The sequence below is a fragment of the Apteryx rowi genome, unplaced genomic scaffold (genome assembly GCF_003343035.1).
Source record: "Apteryx rowi isolate R43461 unplaced genomic scaffold, aptRow1 scaffold_200, whole genome shotgun sequence".
In the NCBI taxonomy this organism is placed as follows: Eukaryota; Metazoa; Chordata; class Aves; order Apterygiformes; family Apterygidae; genus Apteryx; species Apteryx rowi.
The window spans coordinates 723,612-740,971 of record NW_020448309.1 but is presented as its reverse complement, the minus strand read 5'-3'; the positions used below and the strand labels follow the sequence as shown (position 1 = coordinate 740,971).

The 17,360-nt window shown below is 43.8% G+C and overlaps 1 protein-coding gene across 4 annotated transcripts in view; it reads right to left on the bottom strand.

Moving 5' to 3' along the window:
• The window catches only part of PPP1R12B (protein phosphatase 1 regulatory subunit 12B), a 96,727-nt gene that overhangs the window by 12,516 nt on the left and 66,851 nt on the right, over positions 1 to 17,360 (bottom strand). For 3 of the 4 annotated variants that reach the window (XM_026063771.1, XM_026063773.1, XM_026063774.1), the window contains 5 exons: positions 5,748 to 5,764; positions 5,089 to 5,239; positions 3,810 to 3,914; positions 3,463 to 3,516; positions 668 to 718 (listed from right to left, as the gene is read on the bottom strand). In XM_026063771.1, coding sequence (XP_025919556.1) covers positions 668 to 718; positions 3,463 to 3,516; positions 3,810 to 3,914; positions 5,089 to 5,239; positions 5,748 to 5,764 — 378 coding nt within the window. Of the gene's footprint in view, positions 1 to 272; positions 341 to 667; positions 719 to 3,462; positions 3,517 to 3,809; positions 3,915 to 5,088; positions 5,240 to 5,747; positions 5,765 to 17,360 lie in introns of all 4 variants that reach the window. The other variant, XM_026063772.1, reaches the window with a different exon arrangement.

Below are 17,360 nucleotides of genomic sequence, written 5' to 3'. Positions count from 1 at the left end.
GCCATGACAGTAGGACTACCATCCTCTGAAGCAACGACACAAGAGAGAGGAGAACGCAAAGGAGCAGTCTGTGGGGGGACATCCTGTGACAGTAAGCCATGCCGCATGTTTCATCAGGAAGCAAATTCCTCTTTGCTGAAATCTATTCCCGGCTGACTTACTGACACAGCCTTCCTTCCACATGCTTTAGGAAAGGAATACAGAAATACAATCACTCTGTGTTTTCCCCTGGCTGGTGTGCGTGATCTCCAAAGCTAGCTTTGCCTTCTTACCCATCTGGAGGGAACCACAAGGGCTTAACTTGGGCCGCAGACTTTTCAGCACACAGAGGATCAGCACACTGAAACTCATCGATGCCACAAAAGGTTAGTTTGGGAAAGCATTTAGGGAGAAACAGCTTTCACAGTTCTCAGATCAAACAGAGTAACAAATAAACATATGGYGCAATCAGATGAATGATAACAGAGCAGTTTTATTAGTATTTCGTGTTCAGAGAACACGGCCATTAATGTAAGCTCTGACTGCGTAAAGGGACACACTCAGAAGTAACACATGAGTCCCTTCCCATGTATACCTTTAGTATCCTATTCCTGGATGACAATCCCAAAAGACATTAATACAAAGCATAATAAAATAGAACAGACAGAGGGCATAGATTATTTCATACCTTCATTTCCTCTTCCATTTCAGAGAGTTTCCGCTCCAGGGCTCGCTTCTCCTGTTTGGAAGGATTCATAACAAAGATGATCATGTGGATTTAGAAGAAAAGTTTACAGTATATTTTCTTAAAAAAAAAAAAAAAGATACAGAGTCTTGTATTTCTATAGGAGCATTAACTGAAAAGCATCCCAAAGTGATATACAGGTTACAAAAGCAAGAGCTGATCAGTAGATGTACTACGGAAGTGCAACCACCCTGGAACATGGCAGCAGGTAAAGCAACAGGCAATATGTGCTATGCCCATTTAGGCAGATCTTCTCTTGATCCTGAGCTCTCTTTAGACCCCTTCACTAATCCCAGTTTCCAGGACTTGCTGATGAWATGTTATTTTGAGCTCTGTAGGTAAAGGAAGCCATGGATTTAACTGTCCCGCCCTGCCCATCACCAACTGATGTATCTGCACAGCTACTGAAGGATGCCAAATTAGTACTAACAAAGATCAACCTTGAAAAAACTTTCTGAGACTGGAGGAGATTTCATCTAACAGAGGTCCAAATCCACCAAGAGACTTGTGTGGGCTGGCACAGACTATCACCAGACCAACTTCTAGGCTACTGGCTCTGGGGACAGCACCATACTAAGCACGTATATTCTCTATACAGTGAATGGGTAGAGTGAAAGGTTTAGGACTCATCATTGCCAAGACAATAACACTGCAAAGGGGGAAGGCAATGAGGAAACCCACCAAGGCAGTCAAATAGGAAACTAAACATGAAAAGGTGTCTGGATATCCTGCTTCTCCCAGACTAATTTAGGACTTTGTAGTTGTAAAGCTGTCTGCTTCCAGTGAATTTTGGGATATAGATGGTTACACAGGTATGCTTTACTATTTGAGTGTTGGYGGAGCCCTCAGTGGATAGCTAGAGGGGAAAGATCTACACTCAATCAGTGCCTTTTTCAGCATGAGAGGACTCAAACCACCCCAGGAAAGCGCACTGATCAGGAGGAAATGGCAAGTATGGGTTAGGAACAGCCTTTATGCACTCTTCCCCCACTCCTTTGCTCTCTGCAAAGAAACATGAGGCTAGAAGGAGAGCAAGCAAAACAGGACAGTGCAGCCCTGGAAGAAAGAGGTTCTGGGTGCCTTTTTGTTAGCCATGGGTCAGTGCCAACACACTCCATCCAGTGCTTCTTTAGTGCAAAATGCATAAGCCATCCTGGAAGCAAGGCAAGAACAAGACACCCTTTAATCTGTTAAGAAACCTTTTAACCTGTTAACACCATCTTCACGGAGCAACAGTCAGGCACTTTCTTTCTAAAACTGAGAAACCTGTATTTGCAGCTGTAGTGATCCTAACTCAACAAAAGTGATGCAGTACATTGCCACAACTTGGAAGAGTCTTACAGGTGGGAGATGAGATTCGTGGTTTGAACTCCCTCTGCTTGGGGAAGACCCACTCTGGCCAAGTGCTCTGACCACCACGCTGTTTTACAAAAGAAGATCTACATCCATGTACATGACTTTCTCCAGCTGCTATATTTAGACAAAAGTGCCTGCTGTGTTTCTGATAACTGCATTAGGCCTGCTTTAAGCACACCTAAGAATCAGGACCACATGGGTCACTGCTTTGAGAATCTCAATCACAGGTTTCAGACAGGCGTAAAGATGCTCAGCTGAGCTTACGCAGCAGTGTCATGGGCCCGAGGGGCAGCTCAGCCTCAGGAACCTGCCTAACTTCAGCAGTAGAAACCTAGGACCTATACTGGTAGGTAGATCACACACTTGTAGTGGGTGCTGATGTGCTTTGCCTAATTCTGCTCCTGTCCTGTGGAGATCCTGAACGTGACCTCCTCTGGAATACCCCTAGCAAATCCCAGGAAGAGTTTACATTTAAATAATTACAATCTTTCATGGTAGGAATTGGATTTAAACATTTGGTTTTACAAGGCAGAAAAACTCCTAAAAATTCAGAGATGAAGCACTTTAGGAGGACCTAACAGCAGTTTTCCAATACCTAAGAGGAGGCCACTGAGAAGTTGAAGCCAGGGTCTTTACTGAGGTACACGGCAGGAGAATGACAGATAATGGTCATCAACTGAAGCAGGGGAGGTTCTGACTAGATATAAGGAAAAAAATTCACTATAAGGATATATTAGCACTGGAATAAGGGGCCCAAAGAAGCTGCTGAATCTCTGTATCGGAGGTCTTCAAGATTGGATGGGTCAAAGCCCTGAACAATCTTGTCCAAATTCAGTGTTGATTCTGCTTTGAGCAGGAGATTGGACCAGAGACCTCCTTAGGTCCCCTCCAAACTGAATGAATCTATGATCATTTAAGACACTGATTTAACTAGAGACTGCAAGTTAGGCTTAATTTACTGCAGTAATCTGATTGCTCAATTAGGAAAAAAGAGCATTCAAACACTCAGATTTCAAGTATAATTGCACAACTGACACCCAGCTAGYGTTGTGTCTTGTTCCCCCTTTCCCTCCTCCACCGAAACAGTCCTTTTATTTATAAGGATCAAAAAGATTTTAAAGCACAATGGATCAACAGTCCCTTAGCACCACAAAATATAATTTGTAAGTCTGCAGCTTCTCGTAACAAAAGACAGAAATTAGATTTAATTGATCTAAAGGCTAAGCAGAAAAGTCGCAGACACAGAAAAGGTCAGAACGCAATTATCACTGTGCACCACTCCACAAGACAAAAACATAACCTATCTTTTAATTAGCATTTTCCTTCGAGAAATTACTATGCCCACCACAGCAACATGAGGCAAAGAATGCAGAGATACGCACCCTTTTTTCCATCTCCAGCATGCTAGATCGGTCAGAAGTTTTCTCCTGTTTCTGCTACATAAAATAAACATAGAAAGCTATTAAAACAGAATGGCATTCATAGGATGCAGCACAGAGGCCTGGATAGTCTATGGACGCACTCGTGCAGAGAAGAAACAATCCTTAATCCTTAGAGAATCATTCACACCATACTTATTTCTGTGAACGATAATATAGTCTCCTCTGTAGCACCTTCCCTCACAYGAGCTAAATTCTTTCTCTCATGCATTTCCCCATACTAGAACACACCTTGGCTTGTCATCAGCAATGCTCAGTTTTGCCAGTCTAAGAGCCTGGTTTTGCCTTACCTGGGCTGCTTTTTCCAACTTTGATTTGATGTCAGCCAACTCCAGCTGGGCTTCCTGCAGTTTTGATTTCAGCTTTTGATTTTCAGACAGGGCACTTTCATATAACTGCAAAAAGAAACAAAATATTTGAATTAACAAGGCTGCTCTTCAACCGCTGCACGGACCCAGTCCTGCCATACTGCTCCAAGTAGACATGTATCATACTCAGCGTTGAACAGACGCAACTGAGGGGTTTGGATTGCTCCTCCACGTCAGGACATTAGAAGAAGGGCAAACAGGCCCAGTTTGGATGTTCTACTCATGTTTTCACAATTCGCGTGAAAAGAGTTGGTCAATTTTATAAGTTCTTTAAACACAGCCAGGAAGCAAAGAAAAGGGGGGAGTTAATTTAGGTAAGCCACTAAGAATAATAAAGAACTACAATTATCCACACAGAATGCATGTTGAATGTATCTAAACCTATGATTCTATTGTGCTCCCAAGCACAACACACCCTAGCTGCTTTTCTGTGCTTTTACTTCAAAAAGGAGGAAAATTGAGGTTAATTTTAGGCCACCCCTAAACGGAAGATGATGATTTTTTTTTTCCTCAGTTCCTTCAAACCAGCAGAATTTCCGTCACTTTAAGAGGACAAATTAGGCATAGTGCCTGTTTCTGCTGGACAAACCTGTTTATAAGGAAGAGTGGAGGGTTGCTTACCATGCAAGACTTTCCAGTAACATATTTTTTAGTTTTATAGCCATTTAAGAATTAAGGTCATCTTAATCTGTTTACATTTCGTATGTTCTTTGCATTGTTACTAGCATGTGTGTACGCGCTCTGAGGACTCGGCAGTCCATACTACTGGCTTTCAAGGATTACGTTGAAAGTTATGGAGCTTTCTGAAAAAAAAAATCTGGAGTGTAATGCAGCCCACTGGGATATGCTGGTAGTGCTCAACAATATTCTTTCTTGCTTCTTTACTAATCTCTCCCAGCATTTCTCCAGCCTCACTCCATCTTCCCCAGATATCTGACTTTGCCTGGTTTCCTTTTACCCCTTGTCCTTTTTCGCCCCTTTGAAAGGCGGATGCATTCAAAAAAGTGTGATTTCCAAAGGCAATGGAAACTAAAGGCCTTATGATGGCTTGGCTGATAGCATGCAGACTAAGTGATTTTTGATTTGCAATGAATGAAAAAAATCCCCTTTTTCTTTCCAAAGACTCTCAGTGCAGGTTTCTGCAGCAACAGGCAGCTTCTAAGGTGCACGCAGTATCAATAGTACTTTTAAGCAATCCTACTTTTTTATAGTCCCTGTTACTCTCCTCTTCTGTTCTGGTGCTGAGGGAGGCTAACCGGTTCTCTCTCCGGGTGTAGGCACTGGAGCGGCTGGAGGCACGATCACTGTAGGAGGACGTGTCACTGGTGGTAGGATTCGTAGCTGATTCCAACCTAAAACACAAAGACTTAGCACCATGGAGCAGGTATCAGTCTGGATAGGCAGTATGAACCTGACTGGTTGCGTCTCAAGGCTGTGCCAGACCCAGCAGAGAACAAGCACTGGGATTGCTGGGAGCACTCTCCACCCTGCAGGGCAGGGCATAGCCAAAAGAAGGCCAGGAAGCCACCACCATTTTAAAAACTGAAAAAAAAATCCAGTCGGTATCAGCCCAAACCCCAGTAGGGTACTGATTTCCCATGCATTTCCCATCCTCATGGTAGAAGGGGCCCATTCCCATAGGACACAGAGGGTTTTCTCCTCTACAGAGTAGCTGTTAAGTAATTTGGGGAGCAAAGGATGAAAGACGGCCCAACAGTTCAGTTAAGGAAAGAACTAAATGGCCAATCCCAACTTTAGCTTATGCTTTTGATTTGAAGTACTGGGAATCCCCAAAGCAAGACAAAAATATGCTATCCATAAATACTAAGTAGAAAAAAACCCAAGAAACAAAATTCTTACCTGGAAAGTCTTTCATGCTGAAGAAAGAATAAAAAAAAAGAAAGAAAAAGACAATTAATAACCAGGAGAATTAAAGGTTCAGTTCAAGAATTGCACAGATACCACTTAGGGGCACTTTCCTACCTCTGATACAAGTAGCTGGTTTACAACAAGCTGAACAGCATTATCTCCCATGCCCAAACTGGGAATCACTGCTTCCTGCCTGAATCTTTTCAATTGCTTCAACCGCTCTGAAGCATTTCGGATTTCATTTCTTTTGCTAACCTAAAAATTACTGAACCTTGTTGTTCAAATCCTAGTTTCCAGAACTGAAATCCATTCCTTGGACCAAAACTAATCTATATTTTCCTTTCTAAATCAAAAATACGCTTCTTGACTTTGATCAGTGTCCTATGCGTGATGTGGGTGAGACTGATTTACGGACCATGCAAAGACCAAAGTTCTTTGCATATTTGTGTGTAACTCCATTAAATACAAACAGTATTTTTTCTTTATGGGCAAGGAAAGGAGAAATTCATTACAGCAAGAAGAAAACAGAAGAAGCTACATGTGAAGGCAGAGGAGCTTTACACTGGCCAAAATATTTGCTGTGCCAGGTTCTCCTTTTCCCTATCAGCATCCAAATCACTGCGGTACAATTCTTAACACTGTCTTTGCTGCAGCCCACTTGTGCTTATAAACCAAAGACCATCTGGGCCAACTTATACATGGAGTAGATTAGGGAGGAGTTTTGCTTGGCATACTAATATCCTATAGGGGCTAGTTGTGGTAAACCACACTTGTTAATATGAGTTTTCTGGATTGGACGGTTCTCTTACAAATGCAGAAATCAAATGAGATGCAATACAGGATACATCACACAAATCTGTCGCTTCCTTCTCAGCTAGCTTTCCCTTTGTCCAGCAGATGTTTACACAAATTCGAGGTGCAGTCTAATGCTTTTTCAGTCCCTTGAACTGGAAACTGGGCCCAATATTCCCCTGCCAGTTTTAGTTCTAAGCACGAACCACCATTAAGCTCTACAAGTTATCGCTCTAGATGCTTTTTAATAAGTGCAAGAGTCAACACAACAAGGACATCACAGAAAAGAACAGGGGCCAGGCTTTTAGTGCCCAAACACATTTGCRTTGAACTTTTTGTTGTCTAGATACACCACTAAATCTAGTGCTAAATGCCTTGTTGGGAGGCAGATTGCTGCCTGTCCAGCACCTGAGCTTTTAGAGGCTCCAAAACTCCTGCTCCCACCTGATATCCAAAAGACGTCTCTGATTGCTGGCCACATATCTGGAAGAACATGCYATGAGCAACTACAGTAAGTTATGTCATTTATCTGGACAAGCACAGTAGAAAAACAGGCAACTATCAGCCTAAAATCTCTCCGATCAAAATCAAAGTGACCAGGCAGAGCAGAAGACAACATGGGCAACTCCCAGAACAATAAGGACTGCACCCAGCGCACATGCAAAAGTTGCCCTTCAGCTTGGCAGCACGTAGAGCCACTGCTCCCTATTACATATTCCTACTCATTAAATCTTTAATTCATCTGGCCCTAAGTTAACCCTAAGCTTGAATTTCGATTCAAGAAAGGAGCCTCCCCAAGCAATCTGCAATCACAGTAATTTGGAAGGCCTGCTTCCTCTGTGATACAGCCCCTCAGAAGTGAAATGCGGTGATTAGACCAGTACAAAAGAAATAAAGAATCCCAGCACGCTTGAAGCCCTGTGGATGGACGGCACATTCAGCTGAAAAAGCAAGAGCTAAATCCAAAGCTCACCAGGAGCAAGTACACCCTATTAGCACGTTCTCCCTACAGTTGTGCCTGCCGGGCCACCCTCAGCTGGGGTTCTCAGGTAGGTCTGAGTGCCGGCCAGGGGCACAGAGATGAGCACCCAACACTCCAGTAGCCTGCCCTAATGCTGGTATGGGACCTGGACCATGGCAGCAGGCAGAAGCCCTGCAGTATTTTGCTCTGATCCAAGCTTTCTTTGCATCATACAGATGAGAAACCAGCAAAGGGAGACAGTAGACAACCTTCCGCCATAACTAAGCCCAYTGCATTTCCACAAGTGATTTAGGACATGGTCCAGGAAGCTTCTCAGGGGGCCAAACGCCCAGCAGCTGTCTGCTGCTCTCATATAGACATCTGTCTACTTGTCTAAACGGCTGTGGTTTGGGCCACTCTCAGCAAGAAGCTCAAAGTGAGTAGGYTGAGAAGGACTTTCCACACGACTGACCTCTCGCACCATGATATCATTGGAAAGACTTCCCATTTTTAGCCGCAAACTTGTTGGCTGATGCCTTCATGGTCTTTTGTTAGTACAGCCACTTGCATTTACCTCTTAAAAAACCTCACCTCAGCCCAGAAACCTGACAGGTCCCTTGTAATTTTGGCCCAATGACCCAACCTCTTCTGTTCAGCAGCAGAGGGGAATTAGGAAGCGATTAACAAGGTTCTTGGTGAAAGTTGTTTGTGCACTTTGTGTACCCCTGCGCTAATCCCTTGCAGTGGCAGCTTTTCTTACAATGACAAATAGCYGGGCCAGTAATCCACTTAATATCAAGCTCACATTTATTGCAACAAACACACCTGCTTACGTACTRTAACAGCACTGAGAAAAAGCTAACACGTGGCAGCACAAGGCAACATGAAAACCAAGCAACAAAAGCAGAACCTGAGCAGGTCCCCGAGCGAGCTTGTGCACTGGCGGGAGGATGGAAGAATCATTTTTGTCTCCCCCCTCCGCAGTAGACAATTTTTTCCATAGGCAGAGAGAGCAGGAGTGCGCTTGTGCAAATGAAGGATGGGACAAGGGAATCATTTTAAATACAACTGCTGGGAACAACAAAAGATACAGTAAACCAGACCCTTGGGTTTTTTTATGAAAACCTTGCTGTGATGGATGCTGAGCAGTATTGTTTTGGGCTGCAGTTATCTCTCRGTAGAAGAAAGATACTAGGTTAGACCAGAAGACCAGTTAGCTCCATTCCTGTTGCTGCTGCCAGCATCAAAGCAGAGCGAGTGTGTAGTGACTTTCCCTCCTACACCCTGCCACCTTCCAGCCCTCGACACCTCAGACACTTCTTGAGCTGAAAATGGGATTTTTTTCTTAGTGCTCAGTGAATTCTCTTTCCACAAATTTGTCTCCTTTTGGACTCATTTAACCCTCTTCTTTTCTCCACGGTCTCTTCTGCCATGTTCTTGCAGCTGGCCAAAGGTGCAGCAGCACATCTCTGCGTCGTAAAGTTAATCCAGTGTCTTACAGAAACAGCACCGATTTATGGGAAATCTTTACATTCGCAGCTCTTTGGAAAGCCTTAATCTTTCCCTTACCATTCCATTTTCAGGTGCCTTTCTCCATGTTGCTTCAGTTAAGGGGTATTTTTGAGACAAAGATGATTAAGTTTGAGAGGAACTGGACAAAGCCTAGATCTAGAAAGCAGTGCCTGAACTAGATGTTACAGCAGCTGTTGGAAACAGCCCTGCTATAACAAAAGCTGCAAAACAGTTTTCATCAGCAGATCATTCTTCCACATGCTGCTAGAAGAAAGGGAGATTTATTTATTTTAAATCAAGTTCTGGCTCAATATTTTGGGGGGTTTTGCACAAAGGCCAGTGTTCAGGCTGATGTTTGAAGGAACAGCTTATTCTGCTCATCTTTTTTAAAAATAATGATAGAGGAGAAAAAAATGCCTGAATGTGGGGAAAAAAACAGTTCCACTTTCCACCTTCAAAAAAGGCTCCATCTAAAAGAGATGATGTGAAAAGTAGCAATTCTTAGCAAAAAGAAAGACTTTGAAGCCAGAGGAAATAAGCCAAAATGGTGACTGAGAACTTGCAAACTCAGGGTCCGGTTGTGCCATTCAAGATATCTGACACAGAGATGTGCAAGTYCTGCAGCAACCATCTCTTCTCCAGCCACTGGTCTTCCTTTTAAAACCACTTCTAAACAACAAAAATAGAACATTTAAGCTTGCGAAGCGTTAACAGTCTTACTGTGAGATGTATGTAAATGAGGAAGAAGGTGGTATCTGCTTTGAGATGCTGTTCCAGCCCTGCACAGCTAGAAACTCGGAAGTCAAAGTCAGAACGCGAATGTTAAAACTTTCCCTCCTTGACATCTTGAAAGGAGGGAAACAAAAGCGGAGGCTACCAAAGCACAAACATGCGCTTGTCCTCTACGTTAGTGCCAGAAAGGGGTTTCTCTTCCTGGTTTTTCTTGAACAAATATTGTGCAACCTGCTACGGTTAAAAAGGGGATGCCAAGAAGCATGGTGCATCAACTGTAAGAAGGTTTCTTCCTCTTTCCCTGGCTGTTAATATGGCACATTTGGAATTAGACCATCAGTTTTACCCAGCCTATATCCCTTAGGATGGAAAGTTTGAAAAGAAACGTTAAGAGCCGCAGAAGCACCGGATTGTGAAATTACCCTTCCTGCCCTTTAAACAGGGTCATATCATTGCAGAGATCGGGGAAGGGGAAGGAGGCCCTAGGGAGAAGTTAGGAGCTAGAAGCGGCTGTCCTGGTTCAGACAGCAGCACGCTTTCCTGGCAGCCAGTGCTGAGCCAATATCCCGCTATTCCTGAAAAAGAGCACTGAGGCCTGGAAGGGGATATCTCTTAAAGGAAAGCTTAAAGTGCAGAGCACTTGGGGGCGCGCTCTCGAGCTCCTGATAATCCTTGGCTCTTACCACCTCCCTCTGCGAGAGGTCCACGATCACATGTCCCCCCAAAAGCGACAGTCAGTCACCGGAGAGATGACAACTCCTTTCTTCCCGTCCGTCTCAATACAGCGTTGGCGGAGGAGAGCCAAGGGGTTCAGCAGCCCTCCTGCGCGGGGTCAGGGTGAACGCAACCCAGATGGGCTGGCAAAGAGCAGCAAATCTGAGACGGGCCGCGGAAAAAAAGAGGAAAGGGGCAAATAGCAGCATACCGGACTCGCCCAAGGGTGCTCTGCTCCTTCTCCTGTGCAAGCCGCTTCCTTCTGGGCCCCCCGTGCTCACCGCGCTTGCCTTCGGCATTCCCGATTAAAAGGCCGAGCTAGGTATCGGCAGCGGCTTTATTCCTTTGGAGAGCCGTGACGGCGTAAAGCGCTGAGAATACCCTACGGTTTTGATTTTAGAAATGCGTTTGGATTACGGAACGCAGGAGACTTCCCTGAAAGACTGAAAAGCTTTCACGGCTGTTAGAAGTTCAGTGAAGTATAATGAAAACCAAATCCCGCGTGGAAGGGTTAAGAGAAAACGCAGCCCTGAAAGGCAAGGCAGGATCAGCCGCTTCTCTCGCCAAGTCAGAAACCGGCCTAATTGCTTTCAGTTGCATTTTTCTGTGGCTAGGATCTGACCCAGCAAAGACAGAAAAAGTCTACTATTTACATTTTTTCCAAAAAAAGAAAAAAAACGCAGCTTTGGGAACATTTTATGCTGCTTCATCTCCAACTGGCCAACCTCAGGAAAATCTGCACTATTTTAAGATAGTTCTCAAGGCATTTATTTTGGTGTGTTTTGCTTCGGAGAACCTGATCGACAGTCCTGATTAAATAACCACCATTTAACGAGATGCTTCCCTCCCTGCTCCTAACCAAGAGTGGAAGTTTTAGGAACCTCTCGAATTCTGTTCTTCTGTTGGCAAATATCCTCCTGGTGAGTCCCGTTTGTTTTAGAAATTAAACATAAAATAAAACCAGCTGCTTTTAGGGCCGGTTCTCGCCCACATTTATGCAAAAACGCCACCGATACAACAGGAAGCTGCTTGCCAAGAAGTTGACACATTCCTGTCGTTATGCAGCGTTCCTGCTCCCACACCACCAAAGGTTTACGTAGTTGGCTACGCTGATGCACAGCAGCTGTAAAAAGGACAACCTCCCCGGTGGGTTGTGTTGTCGCAGCTAAAAGTCTTACTGGAGCTGCACAGGAAGAGCTGAGCTAGGAGGAAGAGTGATGAGGAAGGCCCCCTGCTATATATCAAAGTCCTCAGTCAGGTGGAAGAATCCTCCCCATCGGATACGCATCAGATTGGTATTTTACACTTGTCCTTCAACCCAGATATTTTTGGGCTCAATTATTCGGTGCCTGGGAAGTCTGACTTTCAAACGGATGCAAATGTAATTAGAAGATTTGTTCTGAATTCAGAAATTGAGAGTGGGTTTTGAGGTCGCGGCCTCCCTAGGAAAGCTACCCTGCTGAAGTCTGCTACAGCTGAGATGATAAATATCGCTGTCTTCCAAGTAAAGTTTGCATTTGTGCAAATGCAAGGATTACAAACCCCATTCGTATGATTAATAATCCGGTGTAGCCAAACCACCTCCATCTAACCTCCAACTCCCAAAAGCCTGGTGCAAAATATGTTTGCACAAACTATAAATCAACAAGCTTTGCTTAATACAAACTGCTATTACTGAAGCATAATATTAAAAGAACCTCCAAGAAGGAATAGGGGCTTTGGCAACTGGCTGAAGCGGATCACGTCGTTTACAATGAGGATAGCACATATTTAATCAGAAACAAACACGTAAGGCTGTAATGCAGTGAGGACCACATCTCCTGAGATCCCAAACACATCTAAATATTTTGCAGTTTTACAACGGTTTGCATTATCGCCAGCCTGTGCCTCAGTTCCCCGCGCCTCTCTCACATGGCCCTTTGGCTTTGCAACAGCTGCACTTTATTACCACCATCTCCTGGGGATAAAACTCTCCATGTAAAACGTCAGGCTGGATTGTATTTTAATTTAGTGAAGGCCACAATTCAGAAACCTGGTTTTGTTGCTCTTAGTTTTCCCTCTTTTCTAGGGGATCAAATTTTATTGGTGAAAAATTTAATTTTGCAAAGTGATGTGATCTCGGAGAAAACTCTCCAGACAGGAGGAAATAAAAACCAGGCGACACAAGAAGAGATCTGTACTCTCAACCTTCTGCAGTGTGAGAATGCCATAGGTCTGCAGGCAACTTCTTTCTTGCCCCTGCAAACACTTTTCTGGGACATTTCCAGGTGTTATCATCGGGTATTTAAATACCTATTTGGAGACCAGCCAGAATTTGAGCTGTCTAAAGCCAACCTGCCAACTTTTCAGCATGAAGCCCTTTCTAAAGTAGTCTGGCGGACACCTCCTCCATCCTGCAACCACATAGCATTCCTGTGACAACTGCTACGGTCACAGCGAACACTTGCATGGAAAAGTGATTAGGGCTGTTTTAAGTGCGCTGAACTGTCTATATCATGCTAAGCATCTTGTGCTTTTAGAGTTAAGACAGTTACACAGCCTCCTTCCCTTCTCATTTGTTCCAGTCTAAAATAGCTCCAGACCAACTGTCAGTGATTTGAACCCGTAGCGTCTCACTTATCAGTTTGAGGACCTCTGCTCCAAGGAGGATAGTAACCTCAGCAATTTCRGGTCATTAAAAACAATTTACAATTCCCTGTAGAAGTGTAACAATTTCCCAAAGTGAGTCCATATGTTTTTATTTGACCAAGGCAAGAAACACCAGTTGCAGCTCCAGCACGCTAGACACCATCTCTACTAGCAGAGGCCTCCAAGCACAAGACACGGCTACAAGGAACAGCACAGGTACAGCTGCTTGAGCTTTGGGGAGATGGATGGACTGAGCTCTGTCGCTCTCCTAGCCCTGTTTTCCATGGGTCTGTATTTCATTTATGAAGAACAAAACTATAATGGGTCCGGAGGTGGTTTCTGGAACTGAAGCAAACACTGGTTTCCAGTTCAGCAGTTTGAAGCATTCAGTGGTTTCCTGCCTACAGGGTTTCGATCCACTCTTCCTATCACTTCCCTCGGTCACTCATTCCCATCCCACAGCACCTCCCCATCTCAGTTGTGCTAACAGGCTTGGTTTTGTGTCTGCTCTATGAACTGACCCAAATTACAGCTATCCTTTTTTTCTTTTCCCTTCATCCTCTTTTATAATCCAGACCAATTCCCTGATCTGGTTCCTGGTGCAACCTCATGTTGGCATTCACACATACTCTGAACCTCCAGCCTCCTTGCCCATCTAAAGGCAACGGTTACAAAGGCAGAGCGATCGCAAGTCATTTCTCTCTGGCTGCTTAACCAGCTTCTTTAAAGGCACCCATTGCAGACCAGGYGATAGAGAGTCAAAGGGAGAGTTTTTAAATGAGGTTGGAATATTAGGTTGCATGTTTCTTTCTCTGTGACCAATAACCAATATACCAAAAAGAGCCAGGTCACAAAGCAGGCTAGATCCCTCCAGGACTTGGATGCTACATGCGAAAGTGCATCTCGTTTCTCCAGCCTGAATACTCCTGAAGAATCCTCATCCACAGAAGCGGCACACACTTTCACAGCGGTGGTAGAAAACGAGAGTTATTTTGGTAATGTGAAAGGACAACTGGGTTTCATCTGCCCTATTAAACACAGCAGGGCCAGGGCACGGGATCAAGCACCGGGTCCATGACCATTCGGCCTGTTTACTTTGTTAACAGACTCCCTGGTATGGTTTTGGCTTGGATTACTTTGCTCTATTCCTTGGAAGGGAGGAGAGTCGAGGAAGACAAATTAGCCACAGGGAGGCAAGCTGGGGCATGCCACTTTAGGTCCGAAAATGTGCCCTAGCCCATTTTATTTAAATGTACAGATGTAGTCAGTGAAAGAAGAGAGTTGTCTGTGTACTGGTTCACAGTAGAGAACATCTAACTAATGGGTGGTGTACAAATGGCTAGAAGATCACGATATCGTTCTAGCTACGGACAGTTACAGATGACAACTCAAAAAATAGAGAACACACTGAATATAGAATGATTTGTTCCTGATGTCCATCAAGGAACTTGATACTTGAGAAATAACCAAGGATCAGATGTGATAAACAAAATCGGGTACTGAAGAACACAGGCCAAGGTTAATTATCCTGAAGTTCAGGTTTCAGTATCCCACGTTTTACATTGGCTAATGGGAGAGAAGGGTTGTGTGTATATGTATGCACACAGGCATGCATATATATATATATATATATATATATATACACACACATATATGTATACTGTAACTAGTCAGCAATCCAGAAATTAAAAAGAAAAATATCATGGTACAACTTATTTGACCCCGTTTCAATTTATGCAGCACCATTTTTATCACAGCTAGAACAAGTCCAAGCCACTAACTGGAAAACCAGGAAGACAAAGTTTCCTGGAGAAATGTTTACAAAACACTCTTTACTCTATAACACTCTTGCAGCAGCAAAGCCAGCCAAATTATTCACACGGTTCTACCTAATGTGAGAATAAACCTGTTACCATTAATATCTGAAACATGATTAAACTTTCTGCAGAASCAAAAGCACTCAGAGAGTGAAAACTGGCTGCCAGACACATTCATATTCAAACCTCTACCGAGGCTGTAATTCCATCAAGCGCTTCTACCTATGGCTATCCCTCACTGATTAAAAGAAGTCTGGTTTGGCTGCCTTAGCAGACCTCTAAGATTTTAGGCCATTATTTATATTTTAATRTCCAAACCATGCTGGGTTTATTTACATATAAAGCCTCCGCAGCTCAAGCGGCTAATGATTTTGTGCATTAGTTTTTTTTTGTTTTTTTTCCCCCCCCTTTAAGATTTGGTTTGGATTCTAAAAGTACTTGTCCGCATCACGCACAGATTAAAAGCATTTGCTGCCATGGTAATCGCTGTTTAGAACAACTGCAGGCTTGATTTGGAGACAAGCTACCAGACACAGCAATTTGAAAACCTTTGCTTTCTACGCCCGAGTGTTACTATCGAGTGACTTAAGTGAAAACATATGGCCCCTGCAAGGTGGTAGCGGTTACACCACATCCACCACTTAGCACGTGACTCCTGCAGATACTCAAAATGAAAGGTAGATTAAAATCAATCAGTACAGATTACTGAGTATTCTCAGCGCTTTATTACTGAGCTCGTACTGCCAAAAATCCGCTTGGGAGAGTTCAAGCCATAAGCACTGAAGGCGACTTAATGAGGGACTAATCTGCCATCAGAGGGAAAAAGCTGCGTACTGAAATGGTGAACTAGGGCTAGGAGCAGTAATTACGCAGTTTCTCACGTAGCGAGCAACAAACAGCAAGTGATGACAGCTAGTCAAAGAAACGCAGCCACTATTAAGTGTAAAAAGCGTGAGGTTTTTAAGGTTTTGATGTTCTTTTTGTAGGATGACAGGCCAAGGAGCGCTCTGTAAAGGGAAGGAAGGTTGACAAAGAGGTAGGAAACAACCGAAAAGCTGCATTTACAGTCTGTGCAGTAATTTGTGAGTGTTCATCTTTAGTTTTCATGTTCCTAGCTTACCAGGGACGCATGGGGAAATGCAAGGGTTATAAAGTACCAAGGAATGGAGGGATGAGCCTAAAATGAAAGCACAGGGTGTTTGCTATGAAAAAAACAACTGGCCTGGCATAAACAGAGTCTTTAAAAAAAATAAATGAAACTCGGTCCTCKCTTTTACCTTAGTCCTTCCAATCCTGCCATCTATTTTCTTACTTATGCCTGATGCTCAAACATTTCATAACATGGAGTTGCCTGTAATGCCCTACACGACTGGCATTTTGTCGGAGGAAGAGAAACCATTAGCTGAAAGTCTACGGTACAAAACTTGTGCTGAAAAGGAAACCACAACCACCACCACCAAAATGAAAGCTAACTAACTGGAAGCTCTGAAACAATTTCAAGGGATTTTATTTTTTCATTTTCTAGTAATATCCTCWTTAAAGCAACTGATGCTTCTGGAAAGGTGGAGCTAGTGATGTTTACCCTGGAGGATTTACCAGGATTTATGTGGCTATTTCTGTATTGGTCACTAGGATTCCTGAGCGTTCTGTTAAACACAAGAAATGAGATATTTTAGCTTAATGAGGTTTAATGGCAATAGGATGGTGATGACCTTGCACCATGGCCCTGGTGCTGCACACCAAACGCCGGACTCGAATCAGAGTTTCCTCTGCATGCCTTTTACTCACCATCCTGCCCCACYGTATTCAAGGAGATTGCCTTTCTCATGACTTCTAAGAGTTCATTGCAAAGTGCTCACGCTTCTCGGCTGTGCAGCTGGGGATATCCCATCAATTAAATGAGGGGGGAAAAAAAAAATGCATGCAATATTATCATAAGATGCAAGGAGGAATGCTACAACCAGCAGGGCAAGTGCAGCAGGGAACACTGTAGGAAAGCACTTTGCAAATGACATTTGAATGCAGCTGTTTGGCACTGGCAGCTTAATAACTAAGATTTTCTCCAATTTGTCTGGTTCTCCAAGAGGCTTACATATATGCACCACTGAGCGTAAGGTTTCCTATCAGCCCATCCATTTTCTCCCCCCTGCCCAGCTAGGAACTTTTAAGTCCCCAGGTCAGTCGGCATCAATCTAACTGGACCGAAARAGAAATGACTCAAAGATATTGCGTTCCTGCCTGTTTTGCTAAAGCTGGTGGCTAGTGGTACTTTGCTGCAAGGGCTGCCATTATTGTGGGCATGGGGACACACACGCACAGACACCCYCCACTATCTATAGACCACAAATCGATAGGAAACCACGCTTTATTGCTTCTCTTGCTCACAGCAGAATTACACTCTTCTGGAGAAAYAGTTAACTAAGACGTCTTGTTCTAGTCTCAAGTAAA